The 22,986-nt window shown below is 36.4% G+C and overlaps 2 protein-coding genes across 2 annotated transcripts; one reads left to right on the plus strand and one right to left on the minus strand.

Moving 5' to 3' along the window:
* Window positions 1–393: 393 nt before the first annotated feature.
* On the minus strand, window positions 394–4,092 carry LOC106652117. The gene is made up of 3 exons (XM_014370902.2): window positions 3,770–4,092; window positions 3,654–3,698; window positions 394–475 (listed from the first exon to the last, which is right to left on the minus strand). Exons 1-3 carry the CDS (start codon window positions 4,034–4,036, stop codon window positions 455–457), a joined length of 333 nt encoding a protein of 110 aa, XP_014226388.1. The 5' UTR covers window positions 4,037–4,092; the 3' UTR covers window positions 394–454.
* An 11,328-nt stretch (window positions 4,093–15,420) lies between these two features.
* LOC106652139 (tyrosine-protein phosphatase 69D) lies at window positions 15,421–22,965 on the plus strand. The gene is made up of 12 exons (XM_014370934.2): window positions 15,421–16,100; window positions 16,271–16,573; window positions 16,647–17,231; window positions 17,300–17,593; window positions 17,674–17,936; window positions 18,009–18,470; window positions 18,548–18,812; window positions 18,906–19,152; window positions 19,273–20,284; window positions 20,426–20,713; window positions 20,795–21,223; window positions 21,300–22,965. The coding sequence occupies exons 1-12, from the start codon at window positions 16,022–16,024 to the stop codon at window positions 21,384–21,386; spliced, it is 4,314 nt and encodes a 1,437-aa protein (XP_014226420.1). The 5' UTR covers window positions 15,421–16,021; the 3' UTR covers window positions 21,387–22,965.
* The last annotated feature ends 21 nt before the right edge of the window (window positions 22,966–22,986 follow it).

The raw sequence follows: 22,986 nt of genomic DNA on the forward strand, positions 1-22,986 counted from the left end.
AAAGTTTATAAGCATCGATTTAAGGGAACTGTGTACACGAAGTTTTTTATTTTCGTTAGAATTTCCTACATGAAAATACAAAATTTCGTTAACGAAATTTTACCCGATTGGCCAAACCCTTTTCGAGTTCCGATAATTCGTTAGAACGAAAAATGTATTTAGCGTCTGATGTAAGTCTTTGTAGTGAAAATTTGATTATTTTCTTGTCGACTTCTGACGTAAAATTTCATGGACTTTTAGAATCTCTTCAAGTAATTGCTATGAAATTGAATTGAAAAATATTATGTATTCTGGATCATTGACATTTCGGCTTTGTTCGGTTTAATGGCACGTGCAAATCGCAGTACATTATTACGAACAACGATAATCGACTGTAGAGGGGGCATATGGCGTCACGGAGCTATCACAATCACAAGTTCACCTCACCAATGCAGGAGTAGTGCGTTCAGTCACTCTAAGCGAACAAAAGGAATTCCTGCAATAAACAAGTGTTTACAAATTGATGAATTCGAGGTACAGTGTTGTTGACTACTTGAGGCGCATATTTGCCACAAATCGTTTGGATACAAAGGTAATCTCAAAAATCACATGAATACAGTGCATGATTGTAGTAAACCCGTCGAGTGTGATATTTGTTATAAATCATTTGAAACAAAATATTACCTCAAGCTTCACATAGATACAGTCATTGGCGTGGGCAGTATGGGTGCCGTGGGCGCCGCGGCACCCCCACTAATTTTGAAGGAGCGCCTAGAAGCGGAATATTTAAAAATAAAAATCACCCATTTTTCACGTAATAAACATATTGATAACTAAATATGGAATCGTAAATTACTAAAGCGCACATAGTGTTTAGGAACCGAATTAAGCCATACCAAACTATTTTTTTTATCTTTGAGAACAAAATATTGAATATGTAATCCAAGTAAATGAAATAATAAATGCGAACAAACTAAATCAATTTTAAATATTCAATTGTTGCTCGTTCAAATAAAAAAGTGGTCAAAAAACTAGGAACGTTATTTTTTAAACTGATCGTCTCACAGGCCTGTCAATCATAATTTAAAAGAGCGAACGCGATGCACAGTCTACAACCAAAAAATTTGGCATCGACAATGATGAACTTCGAGCAGAAGTCAGATTACTTCGAACGAAGAAAGATACGAAATCATTTCCATGCACAGTAATTGAATGGCTTAATTGGTTATCTATACAGAATAGAAAACTTTGTTACCCCACTTTTTATAAATTAGTATCTACGTTTGCGTCAATTCCTGTCACCAGTTGTACTTGTGAGCGTAGTTTCTCTAAACTTAGCATCATAAAATCAAAGCTACGCTCAACAATGTTGCAAGATCGTTTGGAAAATTTAATGGTTCCATTTATTGAACAAGACTTGGCGGTAAATATTGATCCTATTGAGGTAATTGAAGAATTTAAAAAAATTGTTCCTTTTGATAGACGCATAGTATTGTAAAATAAATTATATTTTTATCAAATTTGTAATTTTATCTAAGTATCTCTTTTTTTGTACCCCTTTTTCTAAACTTACATTATTTATAATTATCAATAAAAATTAAAAAATTTTGTACTCATCAAAGTCTAAAAAAAATATATACAAGCTGAGCAGAAAATTTGAAATTGGCACCCACACTAGTTGAACCCTGGCCACGCTAATGGATACAGTACATAATAGTTGCAAACCCATTGAATGCGAGATTTGTCACAAATTATTTAGAGAAAAAGGTAAACTCAAAAGGCACATAATGACAGTTCATAGTCGCAGCAACCCTTTTGACTGTGAGATTTGTTACAGATCATTCGGACCAAAAAATTATCTCAAAAGTCACATAAATTTAATACATGACCGAACCAAACCCTTCGAGAGCGAAATTTGTCATAAATCATTTGGAAAAAAAGGTAATCTCAGTAAGCACATAAGTTTAGTACATGATCGCAGCAAACCTTTTGAATGTGATATTTGTCACAAATCATTTGGACTAAAAGATGATCTGAAAAATCACATAAATTAGTACATAATTGAAGCAAACCCTTTTTAATGTGGGATTTGTAACACATTTTTTGGATACCAGCAAACCTTGAAAATCTACATCAATCCAGTTTATAACTTAAGCAAATACTAAGAGCGTGAAAATGGTTTCAAGAAATTTGGGAGTGACTCAGACCTGTGCGCTCAAAATAAGTACGCCTCGTATGTTTTTAGGACTTTTTCATGATGATTATGTTTCAGTTTTCATGATTATCTTTTAGTTATGTGATGAACAATATAAAGTATTTTAAATTGTTATGAATTATTTCGTGGCTATGAAAAATCTTTTACTCGTATTTTCGACATGAACTCCATAATTAACTCTGTTTTATTTTTAATTCGGTTCCTAGGTATTGCTATTGAACCAGTAAAAAATATTCACCTCCAAACAAAAAATATTCTTGAACTTTGCAAGCCAAATTCCACAACTGATTCTCATACACGTTTTAACAACATCGATAGTCGAGAAAAAGAAACTTTGTAAGTTGTGATAATTCATCCCACTTTATGTAAAGAATATCGTGCAAAATATATTTAATAATCGAAAGATATTATAATCATGTAATAATAAACTCTGATGCAAATTTGGAAGTAGTTGCGTAAAGTATTTAAAAAATTATTTATAATGCTTATTTACTAGTAAAGAATGAGTAGTTGATATAAATATGTAAGCTCCTTTTTAATCAAGTACATTGGAAATTGTCTCAACTATGACTTGAGCGCACTGCATAATCATTTAACGAAAAAATATATTATTTGCAAATGAACCGACAAATTTGCTATGTTCTTTGGAAAATGTGTTCCAAACTCAGATTATGATGCTTTTTCCGTTATAGATCTTGGATTATTTTCTACTATGATTGTCACAACCATTATACAGTTTCATAAAAAGTACTATATTTTATGTAAAAACCCACCATAGCTTATGATTATATAAAAATAGTAATATTCAGCTCTGTTCTGTTCTGTTTTATTCACTATACTTATACCTTCTCTCCGTTTAGTCAACATTCTGTCTTTGATTTTAGACCTGTGCCACTTTGACATTAGAAGAATTGACCATTATCAAATAAAGTCAAAAATAAAGTCATTCAGATATTTTACTCCTTTGTATAATCAACATTTAATGGGAACAAAAATCAGAAGAAAAGGAGGAACTTTGATTTGTTTTCAAACTGCGTTTGGGGTAAATTTCGAGGCAAAAACAAAAACAAAATAAAAAACTGTAAATTCACCCAATCAACTAATGATCAAACGAAAATACTGAAATTTTCATTGCGAAATCTAAGAGATCTTCATCGATTGTCTAACGAAAATTTAGCTAAGCCAAAATTTTACATCCCCATAGTATTTTAGTTTAATAAAATGGTATAAAAAGAAGCCTGCAAACGAATTTAACCAATCTGCAATCAAATTATTTAAATCATCGGCTTACCAAACCACGCCACTGTGAAAAGCTAAAATTTGCGAAAAGTAAGACATAGGTAAGTATACTGGGATTTTTTAACTGCATCAATACCTGTTGGGATATCCTGACGTTTTTTTTTTAAATTTGGTAGAAAATGAATCGTCGCGTATAGGCTCGCTCGCATTGACAACTTACCTCGAGAATGCTCTTAATCCACCAACGATGAGTTTCCACACAACCCTGTAATAATATTGAGCTATGTAAAATTGCTTATATGTGATTCGGTATGATCGCGTGGAAAAGTTTATTACCTGAATTATCATTTTTCCTGATTTCGAGAAAAGTGCTGGTTCTGGCTGAGGATCGTGACAGTGGATGAGTTCCGATTTTGCGTGAATCAATACAGTTTCGCCTTCTGCATTCTGAATGGTCGTGAAATAAGCTGGGCAGATTCCTTCGTCCAGGCATACCCATTTTGTCCTTCCATATCGGAGCTTCTTTTTATTGTATAGAAAGCCGTCAAGATAACAAAGGGTGTAACGTCCATCTTTGACCAATGCTAATTTTACGATTTCCATTTTTTTTATTGATTCGCCAACGATTTTCGGCAGAGCTAAAGCGGCTTAACAAGGGAAGGTTTCGAAAGAACTAAGTAGTTAATTTAGTTTCACAAACTAGAGTCACGCGTCTGTTTACATACAATTGTAAACATGGAAAATAGAGTAGAGTTGATATTTCGAGATGGGTATCTCCTTACAGATGTGATTATGGTTGATAAGAACGGTTTAATGAAATTATAATACGAATTTTTTGGACAATATGACAGTAAGTCCTCGAGATGTTATGTGAAAAGGGTCGATGACTCGCAATGAGCGTTTTACAATCGCGTTACTAAAAACACATATAGACAACACACCTGTTTGGCACTCGCGTTATTTGATGCCTCCGCGCGGAAGTTGCCCGAGAGATCCTTGTGCATTACCAGATGATTTTGTTACTCCGAAACCATCCTGCCACGCACTTCTCTTTGAGTCGATGGTTCCGATTTTGATTATCTTAGATGATTCGATGTATAAAAGCTAAATACAATGAATAGTCCAGTTTCATCTTTCGTCGTATCATTTTTAAACTTTACACTATACTCGAAGCTCCTAAATAAATATATTTATTCATTCAATTTATCCTGCTAAGCATTGGGAAGTTATGTTACGTGTCTTTTTAACGCCTTGTCTTATCCCTCAACTTCGAAAAAAGAAAATTTCAGGCCATTTGCAAACTATTTGGAGAATTATTCATGAGTATTATAAAGCGACTACAAATGACCATGAGCGTTTTATAATCTAAATTAAAGTATTTTGATTGAAACTTTTATCAAAGTTAGTAATAAAATTGTTCAAAATGTATTATATCTCACTGTGCTGTAGGTTTCAAAATTCAATTTCACTGGTCTGGCTGTAAGTTCAAAAAACTTCATTTTTACCATTAGTAATAACAATTGAAGTTTAGCCTTTTAGGGATAATCATTTTTACCTTTGTATAAACAAATCTTGGCTGGTATTTTTGATCAATTGACTTGCAGTACATATTTTAAGAAATGAAAGATGTAGACCAAATGATACAAGCACCATTGGCGGAGCTACTACTATGTCTTTATCCATCACAATAACCATTCGATTTTAAATGATTTAATTTTAACATTAAAACTAGATTTTATTACAATTTTAAAAAAATTCTTGCTATTTCAAATCTATTGATCACCTCGCCCGAGATTGTGACCGTTACCATTGATGTTCTGAAGAAGTGTACGCGACCCAGGTGCTGTCACACAATCGGTACGCTCTGAATGCTACGACAATTGAGGTGCACTTTGTAAAAACGTAAAACGCCAGAAAACGTAAAAGAAGAAAATCTTTAACAAGCAAAGTATACGAAAATGGCTCACGGAAACAGCTGTATCTCAGTGAATGATCAAAATTTTTAGTTTTAAAGTCATTTTTTAAGTTTTAAAAAATGCAATGGAAAGGAGACAAAAAATTCTACTCGAAAATGAATTAAATTTTTTTTCGATTTTAAGCCCCCTTTGGGCCCTAAAACATTAATAGAACAACACAGTATAAGCAATAGATAATAAATATTTAATAATTGTATGCAAAAAATTATAGTGTAGAACTATGAATTTTTCAAAAAAAAAAACGTTTTGTATAGGTCACAACATTTGGTTAGTAAGACTTTCCTGTCTTTCGTCAAATAATTCAAATTATATGTAAAATACGAGTCAGCCGTAACTAAAAGACAAAAAATTAGATCAAAAGCAAGTATTTTCATTATTGGCTTCCTTTTTGAGTTAAATGATGTACTATCATGACAGTTTTTTAGCTTTTTATTGGACTTTAATGAAACTTTTACCAACTTTATTCTGTACGTATTTTCTAACATTTTACCATGAATAAATCAAATAAGTAATTTCTCATAAGTTGTAGCATTTTATTGTTTTATTGTTGGCATTTTATTAATTTTTTATTCAATGTAAATTTTTTCAATCGAAGCATATATTGATCTGAAAGCTGTTACGTACGATACGGAGGTTTTTAGTATCTAAAAAAATAACAATAATTTTTTCAGTAATATAAATCATATTCAGAGTGTAGTCGATTTAATGATCTTACACTTTTGCAGGTTTCAAGATTCATCATAAATATCGGACCAGCTTTTATTTCTAAGGTTACCTGTGTCCTTGCCATTAATAACACTAGGAAAAGCTTGGCGTTTGGTGGATATTTGTACCAGTTCATAAAGCAACTACGCAAAATTTAAAATTTATGTAAATTCTTGAATTTTTTAGCATTAAAATTATTCTGGCTCACTTCACCTTTGAATGAATAAATCACAGCTTGCATCACTCATCAACTGACTTGGAATGCACAGTAAAAAAACTGAAAACAGGATAATTAAGTATGCAAAAAACATTTTTATAGCTCCAGTTACATCTTGACCTAATGAAATTACCACCTAAATTTTAACGGAAATAAAATTAATTAGCTTTGAATGTCAAGAAATAAGTTTGAAACTATTTTATATTTACAAAAATTGCCAGTTAAGGGTCATTCTTACCCAAAATTTACAAGCTCAGCTCAGAGTAATTTAAGCAAAAATGTGTTAGAGATCATTTCTACTGTAAATTGGCAAAACTTTTAGAAAAAAATACACGAAAAGAGTCTGAAGATAAAAGTTTGCTATAGAGAGCTCTAATAATTTTTTCTTTCCGTTTTTTCTAAAGCTAGAAAATCTTTTAAAACACCAGATCAAAACACAAATGATATCATTTTGCTAAAATTATGGATTTGTCTGCTCTAAAAGTTTGTAAGTCGTCGTTCGTAAGAAAAAAAGTCAAAAATAAAAGGAAAATAAAATTCTCGTGTATATGAACCTTAAGAAAATTATAATTTAAAAAAATTCATTTTTCCATCAATTTTCATTCTACAACTCAATTCAATCGTAAATAATTTTGCTATATTTACCCAAGTTCCAATTAAAACGAGGTCAAAAGCAATGCCTATAATCACTGGAAGAAGTATGGAACTCAACAAGTTATGTGCAGTATTGTACAATCTAATGGGAACATAAGTAAAAAAATTTATTAGTAGGATGGATTTTCATAGTGCATCAAGGAAGCTTTAATTTGAACAGTTTGAATGGAAATCTAAAATTAAAACGAGGTTTGATTTAAATAACTAACTTTAGTAAACTCTGATGGTGATGAATGATCCTTTTTAATTTCGAGCAAATCCATTTTTTTTCAGTTTCCTCAATCGTAAAAATTTTGCGGTCTAACTGAACATCCATTTCCTTCATATGGTATCTTAATTAGAAATTAAATTATCAAAAATATATTAATACTATACGACTTGTCAATATTACTTACTGCAAACAACGGAGACCGCCAATTATAAACCCCACGAAAAGGCAGTAATAATAAGTAAAGGTAGCTAAAAATAAACCGCACCAAAATGCCGTAACAATTTCAAATGAAAAAATGTAATAAAAATATTTATTTTCGTCAACGAAAAATGATAACTTTAATGGTAGATTTTTTTGTATGATATATTGCTCAGGAGATATCCATGAATAAAAAAGTTGGATTGTTAGTGGAGTTGTAACGTAGCTTATACACATTAAAACGTATCCCACTGAAAGTGTGCAGCAGGTATCAAGTTAATTTAATTTTTATGCGAAAAAAACTTACCTGATTGTAATGTACTCGCAAACAAGGCTTTATCAACTATTTTTGTAATAACTTTTTGGCCCACTTTATTATTGCAACGCAATATTTCACTCATGATTGCTGTAGAGTTCAAAATCTAAAATAGTTATCAAAAATGTAAATGATGAAATTTTATACAGCAACGTTTAGTGGAAAACATTGATGTACCTTATTGAAATTTAAACTCATGTAAGTATAACAATGAAACAACCTAGCAATCAATGAAGTCTGAAAAATACCTTCTACTATGTTGTTACTATCCACATTATCCTTATTGAGTTCTTGGAATAATTTAATTACCTTAATGAGAGATTAAAAATCAAAAAACACCCTCAAAAGTGGATAGATAGCTAAAAACTTCTAATTTGTATCACATGCACAAAAAATTATTTTTAAAATCAAAAAAAAGATTATAAAATACACGAAATCAAGGGCAACGTAATATTTCTAAAAGGTTATAAAAACTTAATAAAATATCTAACGATGTTTTAGAAGAATTTAAGGTAATAATTTCAAATAAATGTTTTTTACACTTATTGTAAGTTTAAGAATTCACAGTAAATTAGTTAAAAATACTCACAGTAGCTATGAACGTAGTGAAAATGATTACAATTATACTAATTCTTCCTATCAATTGCTTATATTTATTTTTTGTCGGCCAAAAAAAAGTCATTTGTGTTATTATTGGAAACAAAGGGAATCTATGTAATTTTAATTTTCGTAAGCAATTTATGGCATTCTCTTTCTCCTTGCCAATATATTGATTAGACATGTTAATGTCAAAAGAAATTTAATGATACTCAAAACGCACATCAAAGTACATACGTCGACTTTCATGAAATAGAGGTGACAGTTCCAACCATGAATAGTTTTGATAACAATAGAAAGTAAAAACTGACATATCATCAAAATTTCATTTGTTTATTATACAAAAAAATAATGAAAAAGTATATATCACTACCCAGGTGCAAAATATACTAATTTTGAAATTGTTGATTCTTGGCAAATTTTGATGAATAATTTACCGAAAAGTGCTGTTTTCGATGTCATTTTTATGTGTATCAAATCGACGCTTTTTTACCTAAAATTAAATCTATTGATCAATGATGATGAATATTTGTAGATGCTTTTCACAAAAGTAATATTTTTACAGCTTTAATATTTATAATCACAAACAAATTATAATAATCGGGTAGATATTAAAAATTAATTTCTCGAACGTTTTAGTATTAATTTTTTATCAGTGCATATAATGATCTGAATGTTGCTACGTACAATACCGAGCCTTTAATTATCTGGAAAAAAACAATCTAAATGCTCACCGTATTTGAAAATAAAATTAATTATTTAAGCTTGCTGTACGTGTCAAGATTCATTATAAATAGTGAAACACTTTTAGTTGTAAGGTTTCCATTGTCGCCGCTATAAATAATACTAACGTAAGCCTGGCTGCAGATGGATATTTGTACTAGTCAACGAAATAACTACACAAGTTTTTAAATTCACAGAAAAATTTTGAATAATTTAATATCTAAAAATGTTATGGAAGAATGCTAGGAATACATATTACAAAAACTATAAGCAGTATAACTAAATTACACAAGAAACATTGTTAAGGCTCCTGTCAAATCTTCATCGAATAATATTATCATCTATATTTTTACACAAGTAATACTGGTTATTTGCTTAACTTATTTTTATATAACAGGGTACCACTGGCCCTTTTGGGGCAACTACTTAAAGGCATTCTATATTTTTCTTATATTCATCAAGTCTTGTGCAGTATTGTACAACCTAATAGGAACATAAGTATAAAAATCGTAAGTAGGATGGATTTTCATAGTGCATTAAGGAAGCTTTGCAAAAATTATAGTAATAAAGCGTAATACGCTGAAATATTTCGACCCTTTTTTTGGTAATTTTTCTTTAATAATTGTTTTTTAATAAGTCAAAGAAAAATAAAATATTTTCTGCTTAGATTAAAATCTAAATTTTAAAATATTCTTTAATAAAAATTACTCACTGTAATAAATTCTGATGTTGATAAATGATCATTTTAAACTTCGCACAAATCCATCTTTTTCGAATTTCTTCAATCGAAAAAATTGTACGGTCCAACTTAATTTCCATTTCGTTCAGTTGTTTGAGAGCTGGTTGGTCTATTCGGTAATGCATTTCTACCGACTCGATGAGCAAGTTGTGTTGGATTTCGGAGTATTTCATTTACAATGACGCGATCTTCTGGATTGGAGGTGATCTTAAGTCGACCTCAACCAGGGCCTCCGGTGGCGAGCACCTATTTCTTGGTTTTGTCTAAAAACGCGAGAAACAGTCGGCCAATGAACCCCCATTTATCTAGCTACATCGCTTTGACTTAAGGGCTAACAGGGCGCTTGATTACTTTTCAATTACAGTACTAGGCTTTTCAATACTCTATTTGAAAGTATTTAGTCTAGCTAGATACTTAAAAACAGTTCAGTACAACAGTAATGAGTGTGTTGACCCTCAACACAAGCTTTAAACACGTGTGCACTACCTGTCGTAGAAATCCAAGAGCAGGCACCCAGCTAAATGAGCATATGTGGTTACATTTTGTTCGATAGCCAATTGGCCATGGTCGCAACCAAAAGCTAGCCATAAGATAAACTGTAGCTACTTGTACATATAGCAAAGTGAAATTAATTCATGGAAAATTATGAAAAATGAATACTAAATTCTAAAAAATTGTACACACGAGTAGCTACAGTTCATCTTATGTCTGGCTTTTGCTTGCGACCATGGCCGATTGGCATACTTTACTCTGATAACTTTTATAAATTTGATGCTTCGTAAGGTTAATATTGCAGGTGTTAGCTTAAATAATTCACTTGCATTGAAGTGCAGGCCAAATCAGTAGAATAAATTCGATCAATAACGTAATGCTTACGTAGCTGAAAAAGTCGTAGAGAATTTTTTTTTTAATAAAATTAGTGTAATACAGATACACGTGTAAACGATCCATCATGTTCTGTCATTGAAAGTGTTGCGTTCAAATGCTACTAGTAATTCGAAATCAACTAAAATCCATTCAAAGTACATATGGCTTCAAATTAGAAAATAATTCCAAGAAATGGAAAAGAAAAACATCTCGTGATGATCAAAATATACGGAGATAGAAGCGTTGACAAAATTTTGTCGCTGAGTGCATACAGATAGTCTGAAAAGAATCGTCAAAACTGCATTGCCGAACGTTTCTCTTTTACACATCGAACAGCTTAATTTCTCAACTCTATCCATCGATCGCGCGTATAATCATAATTTTCTCGCTTCCCAAAACTCCTCCGCTCGACATCTCTGCCCAAAGGAAAAATCAGCGATCGGTTCGCAGTGGAGTGACAACTGTTGCGCTTGCGAGCTAAGCGCGCGAACCTCGCAATATACACATATTATATTAGCTCTTACAAACGCACATAATATGATCGCTGAAAAATTGACTCATCGGGCCCGATGCGATCTCTGCTCTTCTTTTCTTCCTCTACTATACACGCGGGGAGGGATAGGATAGGAGTATATACAACGCCGAGCGAGTTTTACTTTCGAATCAAAGACGAATTCTTCGACTATGACGAGCCGTGTAAGCGTGCCACGCTATATAGTGGCCGTATACGATGCCGCAAACGCTCTCGATTGTACGGGGGCCCGAGTTAAACGTACGACGAGATAAAAACAAAAACCGACACTACGACGATCATAGTGGGCTGATCGTCTGTGTACAGCACGTCTATGCTGGCGTGGTCCATCCTGTTTGTGACTTCCATACACTAAATTAAAAAGTATGTCGCTTATACTTTACGCTCTTCTAGATTCGGCGCGAGCCCGACAGCGGAACCGAAAGGCTACTGACTTTTAACCGCCTCTAAAAAAGGTGTTTCTTCTCCTTTTTTCGGGATGTCTATTAGGTTTCCTACAAGAAAATCTTGAACACATAAGCGGCTTTACTATATATATACCGAGTCCTCGTGTGTATTATTATATACACTTATTATTGCGAGCGTTAACGATCGAGCGCATTAAATACGTATACCAATGCGGCAAGTGATTTTCAACACAATGCCACGAGCTCGAGTAAGGAAATATAATTGTTTTTTTTAAGACAAATAAGCGCGGCGTAAAATATTATTCAAATAATACAAGCGTCGAGGGCACAGTGTATATACTTAATGAGTATACTACTCTATACTGCAGTTTTGCCGATGATGCATCGCGCGCTGCGCAGCGAGCAATGATTCATTCCTCGATCTATATGTATATAATACTGTAGTACAGACACAGTAGCTCGGCTTGCCTTGTTGCACTTGTCCGGCGCGTGTACGTATAGCAGCAGCTCCTAACGAGGGACATGAAAATTTCTAAAAAGAGGAGCAAGATTGAATTTGTCGACTTTTTGTCTTTGGATCGTATACGGCTACTTTTACGACACACAGGCACACAAACTTTTTCGGTAGTACGGTGTTTAAATATGTGTCGTTCGATTATCGCTCGAATAACTCGCTCCGCGCTGCTGTGTTTACATAAGAAAACATAATATAATAGCTCGTAAGCGCACACGGGCGCTCCAAGAGTTGGGCTATACTGTACGATTATTAAATCCGCCGTCGCTGCTGCTGCGCTTCAAGCTATGCCACTATTGCTGCGACGTAATGAACGAAAAAAAAAGGAGACACGCATATAGGTATAATAATGCGCGATAGAGAAAGAAGAAGAGAAAAAGGAGGAACAAAAAATGCCATATACACGACGCCTAACCGTTACGTTTCCTGCGCTCTGTCTCTCTCTCTCTCTCTTACGAGCTGGCGAGCATACATACATACATACATACACACAGGGAGTACGGAGAGCAGCTCCGCGGCTCCGTTATGGCATCTCTAGGCGAAAGAATTTTTTCCTTTAAAGTAAAAAAAAATCGTGTAAGTAAAGAGTAAGCGTAAGAGTGAGAAAGAGATAAGCGTCGCTCTTGTCCACACAGACGCGCATCGTGGTGTGTAATGTGTATTATAATACACTTAATATATGTATACACGTGGCTACATTAATACGCTCTTCAATTCTCTCCTATATAAACACACGATCTACACTCGGAGCCGAGAGTCGAGAAGCGCGTGGGCGCATTTTCATCCGAGTCAGTACTGTGTATACGCGCAGAGACTCTCCTACGAAGAGCTTCGTAATGCAGCCACAGCAGCCGCGGCGCAGCACACTACGCAACACCCAACAGGCAACACATTACATAGCAGCAGCAGCAGCAGCAGCAGTGGACTGTGTCGCGCGCGCGGTGCTAACGCTATAGCGCAGGAACGAAATTATTAAAGAGCAGCGCTAAACTCTTTACTCTGCCGCTGCGGCATTGCTCCTACTTTGATATAGATATATATCTGTAGATGGATGTGTGGGTATGATTTCGTAATGTGTGTGTGTGTGTGTGTGTGTGTGTGTGTGTGTGTGTGTGTGTGTGTACGCACGCGAACTGTCAACAACTATAAGCTCATAAGCTCGCACGCGTTGACGCGGGACTGAGGAAATTTGTACACCTATTCAGAGCCTGAGAGGTGGTTAAAAAATTAAGATTAAAACGGATGACAAAAGTTAAAAACTTGTAGCATGATAATGCATTGATTATTTGTTAAGGACCATAATCATAATTACGTACTGATATTAGGGATATATTTTTGGATGTTTGTTTCGGAATTTAATTTCGACGAAAAAAAGTATGTACGTGGCCTTTAACCGAGGTGTTCGCTATTGAGAAGTGCTAGCCCCATATAAAGAAACAATGTATTTCTTTCGGGACCGCAAGATAATTTGTCCGCTTTCAAGAAGTATCCATTTACGGGAGTTTTTACCGCGTGCCTATAACCCTAAGACCGTAATAACCAGGACCGTATTGAAAAAGTCGAGTATTTCAAAAACGTGCCTCAGATTCCTATTGTTAAAAAGATGATACCATTACTAAGTTAAAAAAAAAGGTTTCAACTAAGACACCTTTTTGTCACTCGACTTCTTTGTAACGCCGTTCTTACGCCGTGCCTATCTATATAGAATACAATACACGCGCGCGGCCATGCACTGTACACGCGTCGGCTTGCAGCGAAGTGCAGCGCGCGCTCGGTGCAGACTGCACTCTGCAGTGCAGAGAGAGAGAGAGAGAGAGAGAGAGAGGCTAAAGGCTTAAGCGTCCGTGTAATGCACTACAATGCAGCAGCGGGAGCAGCGACAGCAGTCAACGGCCGAAAAATCATCGGCCTCTCTCTCTAACTCTGCCTTGACGCTTTGCGCGCGCGCTCGCGCCTGCAGCTCGCACGCCTGTGCACTCACGCCGCCTGCCGATCGCGTGCATGTGTACTCGCGCAGCCCAAAGCGGCCAAAGCGAAACGCGCCTCGGCTCTTACGTGCCACGCCGAGAGCTGTGTATTAAACGTATACGAGTATACCTGTAGCTGTATCATATAAAGCAGTATTATATAGTTGGGAGCGGCTGAGCTCCAGAGAGCATAAGCGATTCCTACTGTACCGGCCCCCGTAACGTACAGTATATGTTGTATATGTCTGTCGCGCGACCGAACCCTGAAGTGCAAAAACGAGCGAGTCCCTCGTGCTGCCGCCGCCGCTTCCACGCGATAATGCCACCCGCGTGTGCCGCTGCTGCTACTCCGAACGTATATACAGTAACACTATACGACAGCGGCGTAAATGTATATTGTACATAGCGTGTGTATAAGCGGTGTCGGCGTCGTAGTACGTCACGTTACGATAATAATATACGTATACGCTATATACATCGTATGTACTCGTCATAGACGCGAAAGCATCGACGTTGGTACACGATGTGTATACATACAATGTAATGTGTATATAGTAATGTATAAAGAGTTGCGTCAAAACAAAAGCGCTTGTATACTCGTTGCTGCTGCACTGCAAGTGTGCTAACGATGCGCCGTAGTATATAGTATACCATTATAACACAATGCGGAGCGTTTGCAGAGTGTTAAAATTGCGCAAATACATCGATGCCTTCGATATGATATAGGCCTGTACATATACATACAAGTAGCTCGAGTGCGCTACTCTGCTCCGCTGCTATATTAGGTATATAAGCTGCAAAGTCTGGGCTGCGTCTGGAGTACGTATAGGCAATGGTAAAGCTAAAGTATAAAGCTTATACGTCGGGAGCGCGTCGGCGATATTCGACCGCTCGTACTATAGTATAGTAGTAACTAGTAGCGGTTGCTTGTAAAGGGTCCTTTTTGCGGCGGAGCAAAATAGCATGTAGCCAATCGTACTATATAGTTGGCTCTTCTGCTCATTAATATCTTGGCGCATCGTTCGGAGTCGTTTTTCTCTCTCTCTCTCGTTCTCTCTTATTTCATCCGGCTAAGTTTATGTATGTGTATGTGTGTGTACCGTGTATACGTCACTCTTAAATGACACAGATCTCGCGACGATGCGCGCATAATCATAATGTAAATGGTGTGTTGTATACGGCCAGCTGCCGGCTTTGCTTGTACGGCTGCTGCTGCTCATGCTACTGATGCTGGATGCTGATGCTGCTTATGCAGCTCCGAACTCGCGAGAAAACGACGCTACGAGCTGCTGCTGCTGCTGCTGCTGGTGTGTGTATAGCTACACACACACGTCACACATATCTATAAGCCGCGCTCTGTGTGCTCTGTGCGCTCTCTGCTGAATGTAAATTCGCGCAGCGCTAAAACTGCAGCAGCAGCCATCGTGGTGTAGACCGTAGTGTGCTGCGTGCGTGTTTATTGTAAAAACGACTACTTACTATACTACTGTGCGCCGCGAAACTGCGCTCGCTTATAACTCTCTCTTCCTTCGTTATTTCGACAACGAATTTTTCTTTCTTTTTTTTTTTTATGCAACAATCGAGAGCGCGTGTGTAGTATTTGTACAGTGCGCAATTCGCATGAGTGTGCCGCAACGTTTAGAGTTAGTAGTACATAACGTGAAAGGCGCGCGAAAGGCGGCGGCCGTATAGTAGCCGCCGCGCGTTAAAAAACTTCGGTGTATACAGCAGTCGCCGAGCACAGCACAGCACAGCACAGTACAGCACAGCAGCGTTCAATGAAATATTCATAACGCGCCAATAACGTTAGTAACGTATGCGACGAGCCGCTGCCGAAATCCCTTGGACGACGACGATGATACGGTTCTGGGAAGTTTAATCATCGGTTGGAGGGTGGTGCTGCTGTGCAGTTGTGCAGCTCCGAGATTCAGAGTGCGTGTGTCGTCGAAATAACAACCCGGCAACATGTCTCGGCATCTAGCACTGGCCCTGCTAGCGGCCAGCCTATTGACCCTGAGCACATTCAGCTCTGCCAGCGAAAATCGTGAGTAAACTCGATGGAATCAGTCTTATTAGTCACGATGAATTAATTTATACTTTTTAATAATGTTTATAACGTATGAATAACGACATTGGTACGTTACTGACTCATTACCTTGATGTTGTGGATTGTCTAATAGAAATCTTTCTGTTTTGCTTGACTTGATGTTTTAGAAGTCGATGAAGTGCTGCCACATACAGGGCCTAACGATATAGAGCTTTTAGACATTATTGTCTCTCAGGATCCTCATGGGGTTGAATCCGGTAGTACTCCGTCCCTCATTTGTAAAACTATAGAACCGTCTCCCAGTATTTGGTGGAGTTACAATGACAAAAATCTGACCTCTGTCAAAGACTCAGAGTTTATGGAGAGATTGGATATTAAACAAGCTACTAGGCAAGATAGCGGCAATTATACATGTAATTCTGTATTATCCTCTGGTTATGTATCAAAGACTATTTACATTAGGGTAATAGGTGAGTACCGGTATAACTTATGTGCTCAATGTTATATGGTTTAGTACATTTTTTGGTTATCTTTCAATTGTAGAGCCAGCAAAAGTTGAAGCAAGTAAAAAAATTAGAGTTAAAACATCGGAGCCAATTCAACTGACATGTGATTTTTATGGCAATCCTATTTCTAATTTTAAATGGTCTAAATCTAATGATGATAATCAGGAGCGCCTTAAAAATATGACCACTTGGTCGCAGGTCAACGAAACCCATGTATCGTTGACTCTTTCTTTCAAAAGTGCTACTCGCAAAGATAATGGTACATATACTTGTGGAGCTGAAGACTTTAATGGTGCTGTGACTGCTGAGAGACATCTTTTTGTTATTGATGTTCCCCTCATTAATATTGACTTCCTTAAGACTGTTGGTGCTGGGAGTATATTTTTAAATTGGACAGTCAACAATGGTAATGAACCAATTGAGTCTTATGTGATTCAGTATATGAAGAATGGCAGTGAAACTTGGCAATATCATACTGAATTAATTAATGGCAAAAACACTAGCTATGTACTCAAAGGCTTGGAAAAAGGAGCAGCCTATCAAGTTGGTATAACAGCCAAAAATAAAATAGGAAAATCTCATTTGTACATAGATCCCACCTGGATCAAAACATTAGAAAAGGGTAATTTTCATACTTATTATGATAATAACCTTAATCATTGAAACCTTATCATTAATTTTAATTTTCAGACCCTATATTCATACCTGAATTGACTGTGAATGGTATGACTCCAAACACAGCTACAATTTCATGGCATCAGCCTCCACCTCATTTGAAAGAACACATTCATTACTACATCATTGGTGCAAGCCATGGCAATCAGAACAGAGAAGCCATTGCACCTGTTCAGCACAATCAGCTCTATTTATTTGAATATCTAGAACCAGCAACAACTTATAAATTTAAAATTTCAGCCTGCAATGAGTACACCAAAGTATGTGGTAATTGGAGCAAAGAGGTTCAAGCTGAAACATTAGATGGAGGTAGTTATGAGAAGCTTATAAAAATGATGTAAATAAGTTAAAAAAAATTTATAATAATAATTTCTTAATTTTTCTCTAAGTGCCAAGTGCTCCAAGAAAATTGACTGTGTCATGTCGTTTTGACAATATTAGTAGAACGAGTTTAATGGCTATAAATTGGGAACCTCCAGAGAAAGCAAATGGCATAATTATACAATATAAAATTGAAATACATGGCTCGGCTTTTTACAAGGATGAGAACGGCCGTTCGAAGCAGGAGTACTTGAAGCCTTTCATCGAACACGTCGATATACAATACAATACATTTAGAAAGACACAACTGCCTCCGAATACAAATTATACGGTAAAGATTGCATAATTTTTGTATAGTTTATCGCTAATTAAACATTTTTGACTTATACAAATTATCTCCCAGATTCGTGTGGCTTCTCAAAATCGTCAACGATTTTACGGAGAAGATGCGATAACGAACTGTATGATGCCCGCAACCGTCCCTGATAAAGATAATCTGAATTTGAACTCCAAGTCTTGGGACAAAGTTGCGAGTCAGGATCGACAATTGTTCACGATTTACACGCGAAAAATCTCCGAGAGAAACGGGCCTATCTGCTGCTATCGAATTTTCGTGGTCAAACTCGCGCCTCATAAAATGTTGGCCGACCTTCCGCAACCCGAGGAACTGTCCGTGTTTTCTTATCAATACGTGCATCAATCGCCGCTCGGTGGCGCGTATCTCGCGGAAGTATTCGACGGGTCTTACCTGCCCCCTGAAATTTTCATCGGAGATGGTATCTCTCAAAACGGAAGTGACGCCTGTCAACGTTGCGTTGGGCTTCGCCAGAAACGCATACCGACTTTGTTATCTTTCGTACCTGAGGTAAGAATCGCCACAAAATTGAAACATCGCGTTTCGATCGATGAGGATTTTTTACGTTTGATGCTTGACTTTTGTAGAACGGCAACTCCTTGGATCAAGACACGCAGCCTAGCACTCAGATAGCGGAACCAACGACTTCGTCGCCTAGTTACACTCTTACGAATGTTGTAAATTATACTCATCTCACCACGCCCCCACTGCCGATGACCGCCGAGACTGAAAGTATTTTGCGCGATAAGCGCGAGGATGTACCTCACAAGGACGATTACGAAAGCTCCTTGATGCCCTACGACGGCGTCCTAGATGATAAAGCTAACTATACTGCATTTTTAGAAGTTATTGGTTAGCAATCCTTTATTTCATTGATAACGGAAAAACAATTTTTTTTTAAATTCAAATGGTTTTATCTTGAATTTTTCTGGTGTGTTTTATTAGTTTACGGAACAGAAAAGGATACGTATTTACCTGCATACAGTGGCTATTTACCGCCGCTCTTTGGAGGCATCGATCCGAAACTCGTGATGGAGGATGACATGACGACTTTTGGTGTCATTTTACAAATCTCCCTTGTATTAATCATGGTAATAATCGTGTTGTTGATTACGCTTTGCGTTCTGCATCGTTACTCGAAGCGAGTACAGCAGCGCGGAGAAGAAATAATAACTCTCAGAAATAGTTTTCGGTAAGTTTTTTTCAAAATGGATTTTCGTGATTATTTATTTACTTATTGATCCACTTGTATTAACGCCCTAAATTATCTTTAAGCTGATCAATCGTTTATCAATGAATTATTTGTTATCAGGCATTTATGTCAAAGTCTGCGAGGAAGACATCAGCTCGTCGCAGCTACTCCGCCAGATATGCCTCCGATACCGAAAAATGATCTGCTGCAAGCATACTTGGAGAGACACCGAGATTCTGATTATGGATTTCAACATGAGTTCGAGCTCTTGCCCGATCGATTTTCCGATCGCACGACCCGGGCTTCCGAGGCGCGCGAGAATATTTACAAAAATCGTTATCCAGACATCAAATGTTACGATCAGACGCGTGTTCGCCTGGCTCAAGTCGATGGCATAATCGGATCCGATTACATTAACGCCAACTTCGTGCTGGGCTACAAAGAGCGCAAAAAGTTTATTTGCGCGCAGGGCCCCATGGAGAATACGGTCTGCGATTACTGGCGAATGATATGGGAGCAGCATCTGGAGCTCGTATTGATGCTGACGAATCTCGAGGAGTACTCGAAAACGAAGTGCGCCAAGTACTGGCCCGACAAGGCCGAGACGAAAAATTTCGGAGAGATCACCGTCGAGCACGTCGGTGAGCACAAGTTCTCGGATTACGTTGTGCGCGAGCTCAAAATGACCAAGACCGGCGAGCGTGACTCACGAAAGATCGTTCAATATCACTTTTTGACTTGGAAAGATTTCATGGCTCCCGAGCACGCCAGCGCGATTCTGAGGTTCATCAAGCGGGTGAACGAGGCGTACTCGCTGGAGAAAGGGCCCATCTTGGTGCATTGCAGCGCGGGCGTAGGCAGGACCGGAACTCTGGTCGCGCTCGACTCTTTAATGCAACAGTTGGCCGACGAGGGTCAGGTGTCTATATTCAATACCGTTTGCGACTTGAGGCATCAGAGAAATTTCTTGGTCCAGTCAATGAAGCAATACATTTTCATCTATCGAGCTCTGATGGAGCTCGGGCAATACGGGGATACGGAGTTGGCTGCGACGTCGCTCAAAGGAGCTGTTGATAAACTACGCCAGCGAGAAAACGGCAAAGAGAAATGTCGAATGGAAGAGGAATACGATGTATGTTTATGATCATTGAAAAGATACCATAGCCAGGCTAACAAAAAACATTTGAAAATGTTTAGATCCCGCTGGCTTCGGTATCTTAAATAATGTTTAATGCAATATAATTTCATTAAAATTCTTCGGTATTTATTTCAGAAAATAACTGCCGTAATTGAAGATAGGAAATCATTTTCCGCGGGAGGTGGCGAAGAAAATAAAAATAAAAACAGAAACGAGTCGATCATACCTTATGATAGAAATCGAGTTATTCTGACTCCTGTGCCAGGCAAAGAGCACTCGACATACATAAATGCATCGTTTATCGAGGATTACAATAACAAGGAATCGTTTATTATTGCGCAAGATCCGTTAGACTTAACGATTCCCGATTTTTGGCGAATGATATCCGAGCAATGTATATCTACAATTGTCATGCTTTCAGACGTAAGAATCGATTTATTCATTTATTTGCCATGTTTTTTAAGTATATCTTTGAATGAAAAATAAAAAATTATTATCTTACAGTTGGCCGATGGACCCCGTAAATGTCCGCGCTACTGGCCTGACGATGAAATATCTTACGATCACATTCGAGTTCGTTACATTCAAAGCGAGAGTTGCCCATACTTCACTCGACGCGAATTATGTGTGACTAACACGAAGAACGATGACAATGTCGTCGTAACCCAGTATCAGTATCACGGCTGGCCAACAGTCGAGGGTGAAGTGCCAGAAGTTACAAGAGGAATAATCGAACTCATCGATCAGACACAGACCAATAATACTCAAGCAACGGGACCGCTTGTCGTTCACTGCAATCACGGTTCGGACAGGAGCTCAATGTTTGTTGCTTTGAGTATACTGGTACAGCAATTGCGCTCTGAAAAGAGAGTCGATATCTTTACGACTGTGAAAAAGCTGAGATCCCAACGACAAGGAATGATTACAACCTTCGTAAGTATATTGAAAATGATACCGAATGAAAAGCCTACAGGGCAGCATATACTTAATATTTCTTTTTATTTTACAGGCTCAGTACGAATTCCTTCACAGAGGGATCGTTAATTATTTAGATTTACATAATTTGGCGGAAGAAAATGAAACGGAACCTCAGTGAGAACCAACAAGTCCATAAACTATCTGATATTCTCATTAGACATCTTGCCATAACTAATTACCTAATGGGCATAATACATTTTAATTTACTATAGAGTGATTTTATAAAAAAACTTTGCTTTTTTAATCCATTTTATGCAGTAAGCGACCTTAGAGGTAAGAAGCCCCAGGATAAAAGTTTAGTTTAGAATAGATTTTTCGAGTTTTTTTTATGAAAAAAAGTAATACATTATTTAGTTGACGATCGTGAGTTTTTATTTAGTCGTAATTAAATTTGATACTCAATAAAACGATAAACATAAATGAAGAATTCCACTACTGCACAAAAGAAAAAAAGTTTTTCTAAAATATTGTCTGCTATATTTTTCATTGAATATCTGTCATTGACTGATGAAAAAGTAACAATAATGAGCAGTTTTTGAAATATTTTTCATGACTGTTTGAGAGCAATGAAATGCATAATCTCTCTTAAAGAATGTATATTTATATACTTATACAAATTTTGTAATAAATTTTATAAGCAGAATGACAAGTTTTGCAATATTTTAGAGAAACTAATAAGTATGATATTTTTAAAGAGCTTGTCTGCCAAAGTGTGAGAAATGATGGGTACAAAATATTTTGTGTCAATGAACCATCATCGTTAATTAAAACCAGCGTTAATTTTTATGACTTTGAATACTTGTAATCTTCAAACTTATGATAATCATGTTTAAGCTTTAGGAAATCAAGGTGTGCATACGAGATTATAGCGTACGATCTAATACTTATATAAAAGTTGCATACGAAAGAGTATGTTAAGTGAGCACTGATGCTTAGCTTTTTATGAGTTGACGCAAGAGGCCTATGAAAATCACCGCCTTTTTTCTTATCTGCACTATACTAAGCGTCGGTCAATGCACGACTCTTTCCGACTCCATTTTTGTAAAGGAAATCAATAATTTAAACTTGTTATACGTGCACAAATAAGATTGGATTCTACATTATCGGATTAGCGAATGTAGCGATTCCAAAGTCATTTTATATTATATCTAACAACTAGAAGTGATGAAGCTTCATACTATTGAATAACTCTTGATGATAAGAATTTTACCGCTGATGAATGTATAATTCTTCTTTTTTTTATATATCTGCGCACTTGTGATTCGTAGCGACGATTTTTCGTGTATACGAGTCGCAGCTACCAATGCCGATTTTTTAAAAATATTTTTTATTGTATTATATTATAAGCTAGAGTCTTAAGCTCATCTAATATACGTAATTTTATTTTGTATCATAGGTCAAAAATCATTTAGGCGGATGTTTTAGAAAAAAACCAATTTATCTTGTAATTTTTCCGATACGTAACAATGATCATTTTGTTGAATTTTTAAAGTAATCTTTCAATTTTTCTAGTCAACGTTGAATTTTGTACCATGGAATTCTCTTGTCAACGGTACGTTAATTATTGTATACATAAACAAAAGAAAAAAACCAAGCGTAAAGTCATTCATATACATTCGATTCGAATTTAGTGAAAAAAAAACTGGAAAAATTGTATAAATTTTACAGGTCGTATAAATTAAGGAAAAGATGAGAAAAAAAGTCGTGATCTTTTTATA

The sequence above is a fragment of the Trichogramma pretiosum genome, unplaced genomic scaffold, assembly GCF_000599845.2.
Source record: "Trichogramma pretiosum strain Unisexual culture from Peru unplaced genomic scaffold, Tpre_2.0 scaffold13, whole genome shotgun sequence".
Lineage (NCBI taxonomy): Eukaryota > Metazoa > Arthropoda > Insecta > Hymenoptera > Trichogrammatidae > Trichogramma > Trichogramma pretiosum.

What these genes read in the sequence shown, in the direction of transcription:
- LOC106652117 (XM_014370902.2), bottom strand. Translation starts at nt 4,036, where the DNA reads ATGGAAATCGTAAAATTAGCATTGGTCAAAGATGGACGTTACACCCTT. An exon ending in CAGGAAAAATGATAATTCAG is followed by an intron (nt 3,699 to 3,769) that starts GTAATAAACTTT and finishes ATATTATTACAG; the next exon opens with GGTTGTGTGGAAACTCATCG. An exon ending in GGATTAAGAGCATTCTCGAG is followed by an intron (nt 476 to 3,653) that starts GTAAGTTGTCAA and finishes TGTTTATTGCAG; the next exon opens with GAATTCCTTTTGTTCGCTTA.
- LOC106652139 (XM_014370934.2), top strand. Translation starts at nt 16,022, where the DNA reads ATGTCTCGGCATCTAGCACTGGCCCTGCTAGCGGCCAGCCTATTGACC. An exon ending in GATCAAAACATTAGAAAAGG is followed by an intron (nt 17,232 to 17,299) that starts GTAATTTTCATA and finishes TTTAATTTTCAG; the next exon opens with ACCCTATATTCATACCTGAA. An exon ending in ACTCTCAGAAATAGTTTTCG is followed by an intron (nt 19,153 to 19,272) that starts GTAAGTTTTTTT and finishes ATTTGTTATCAG; the next exon opens with GCATTTATGTCAAAGTCTGC.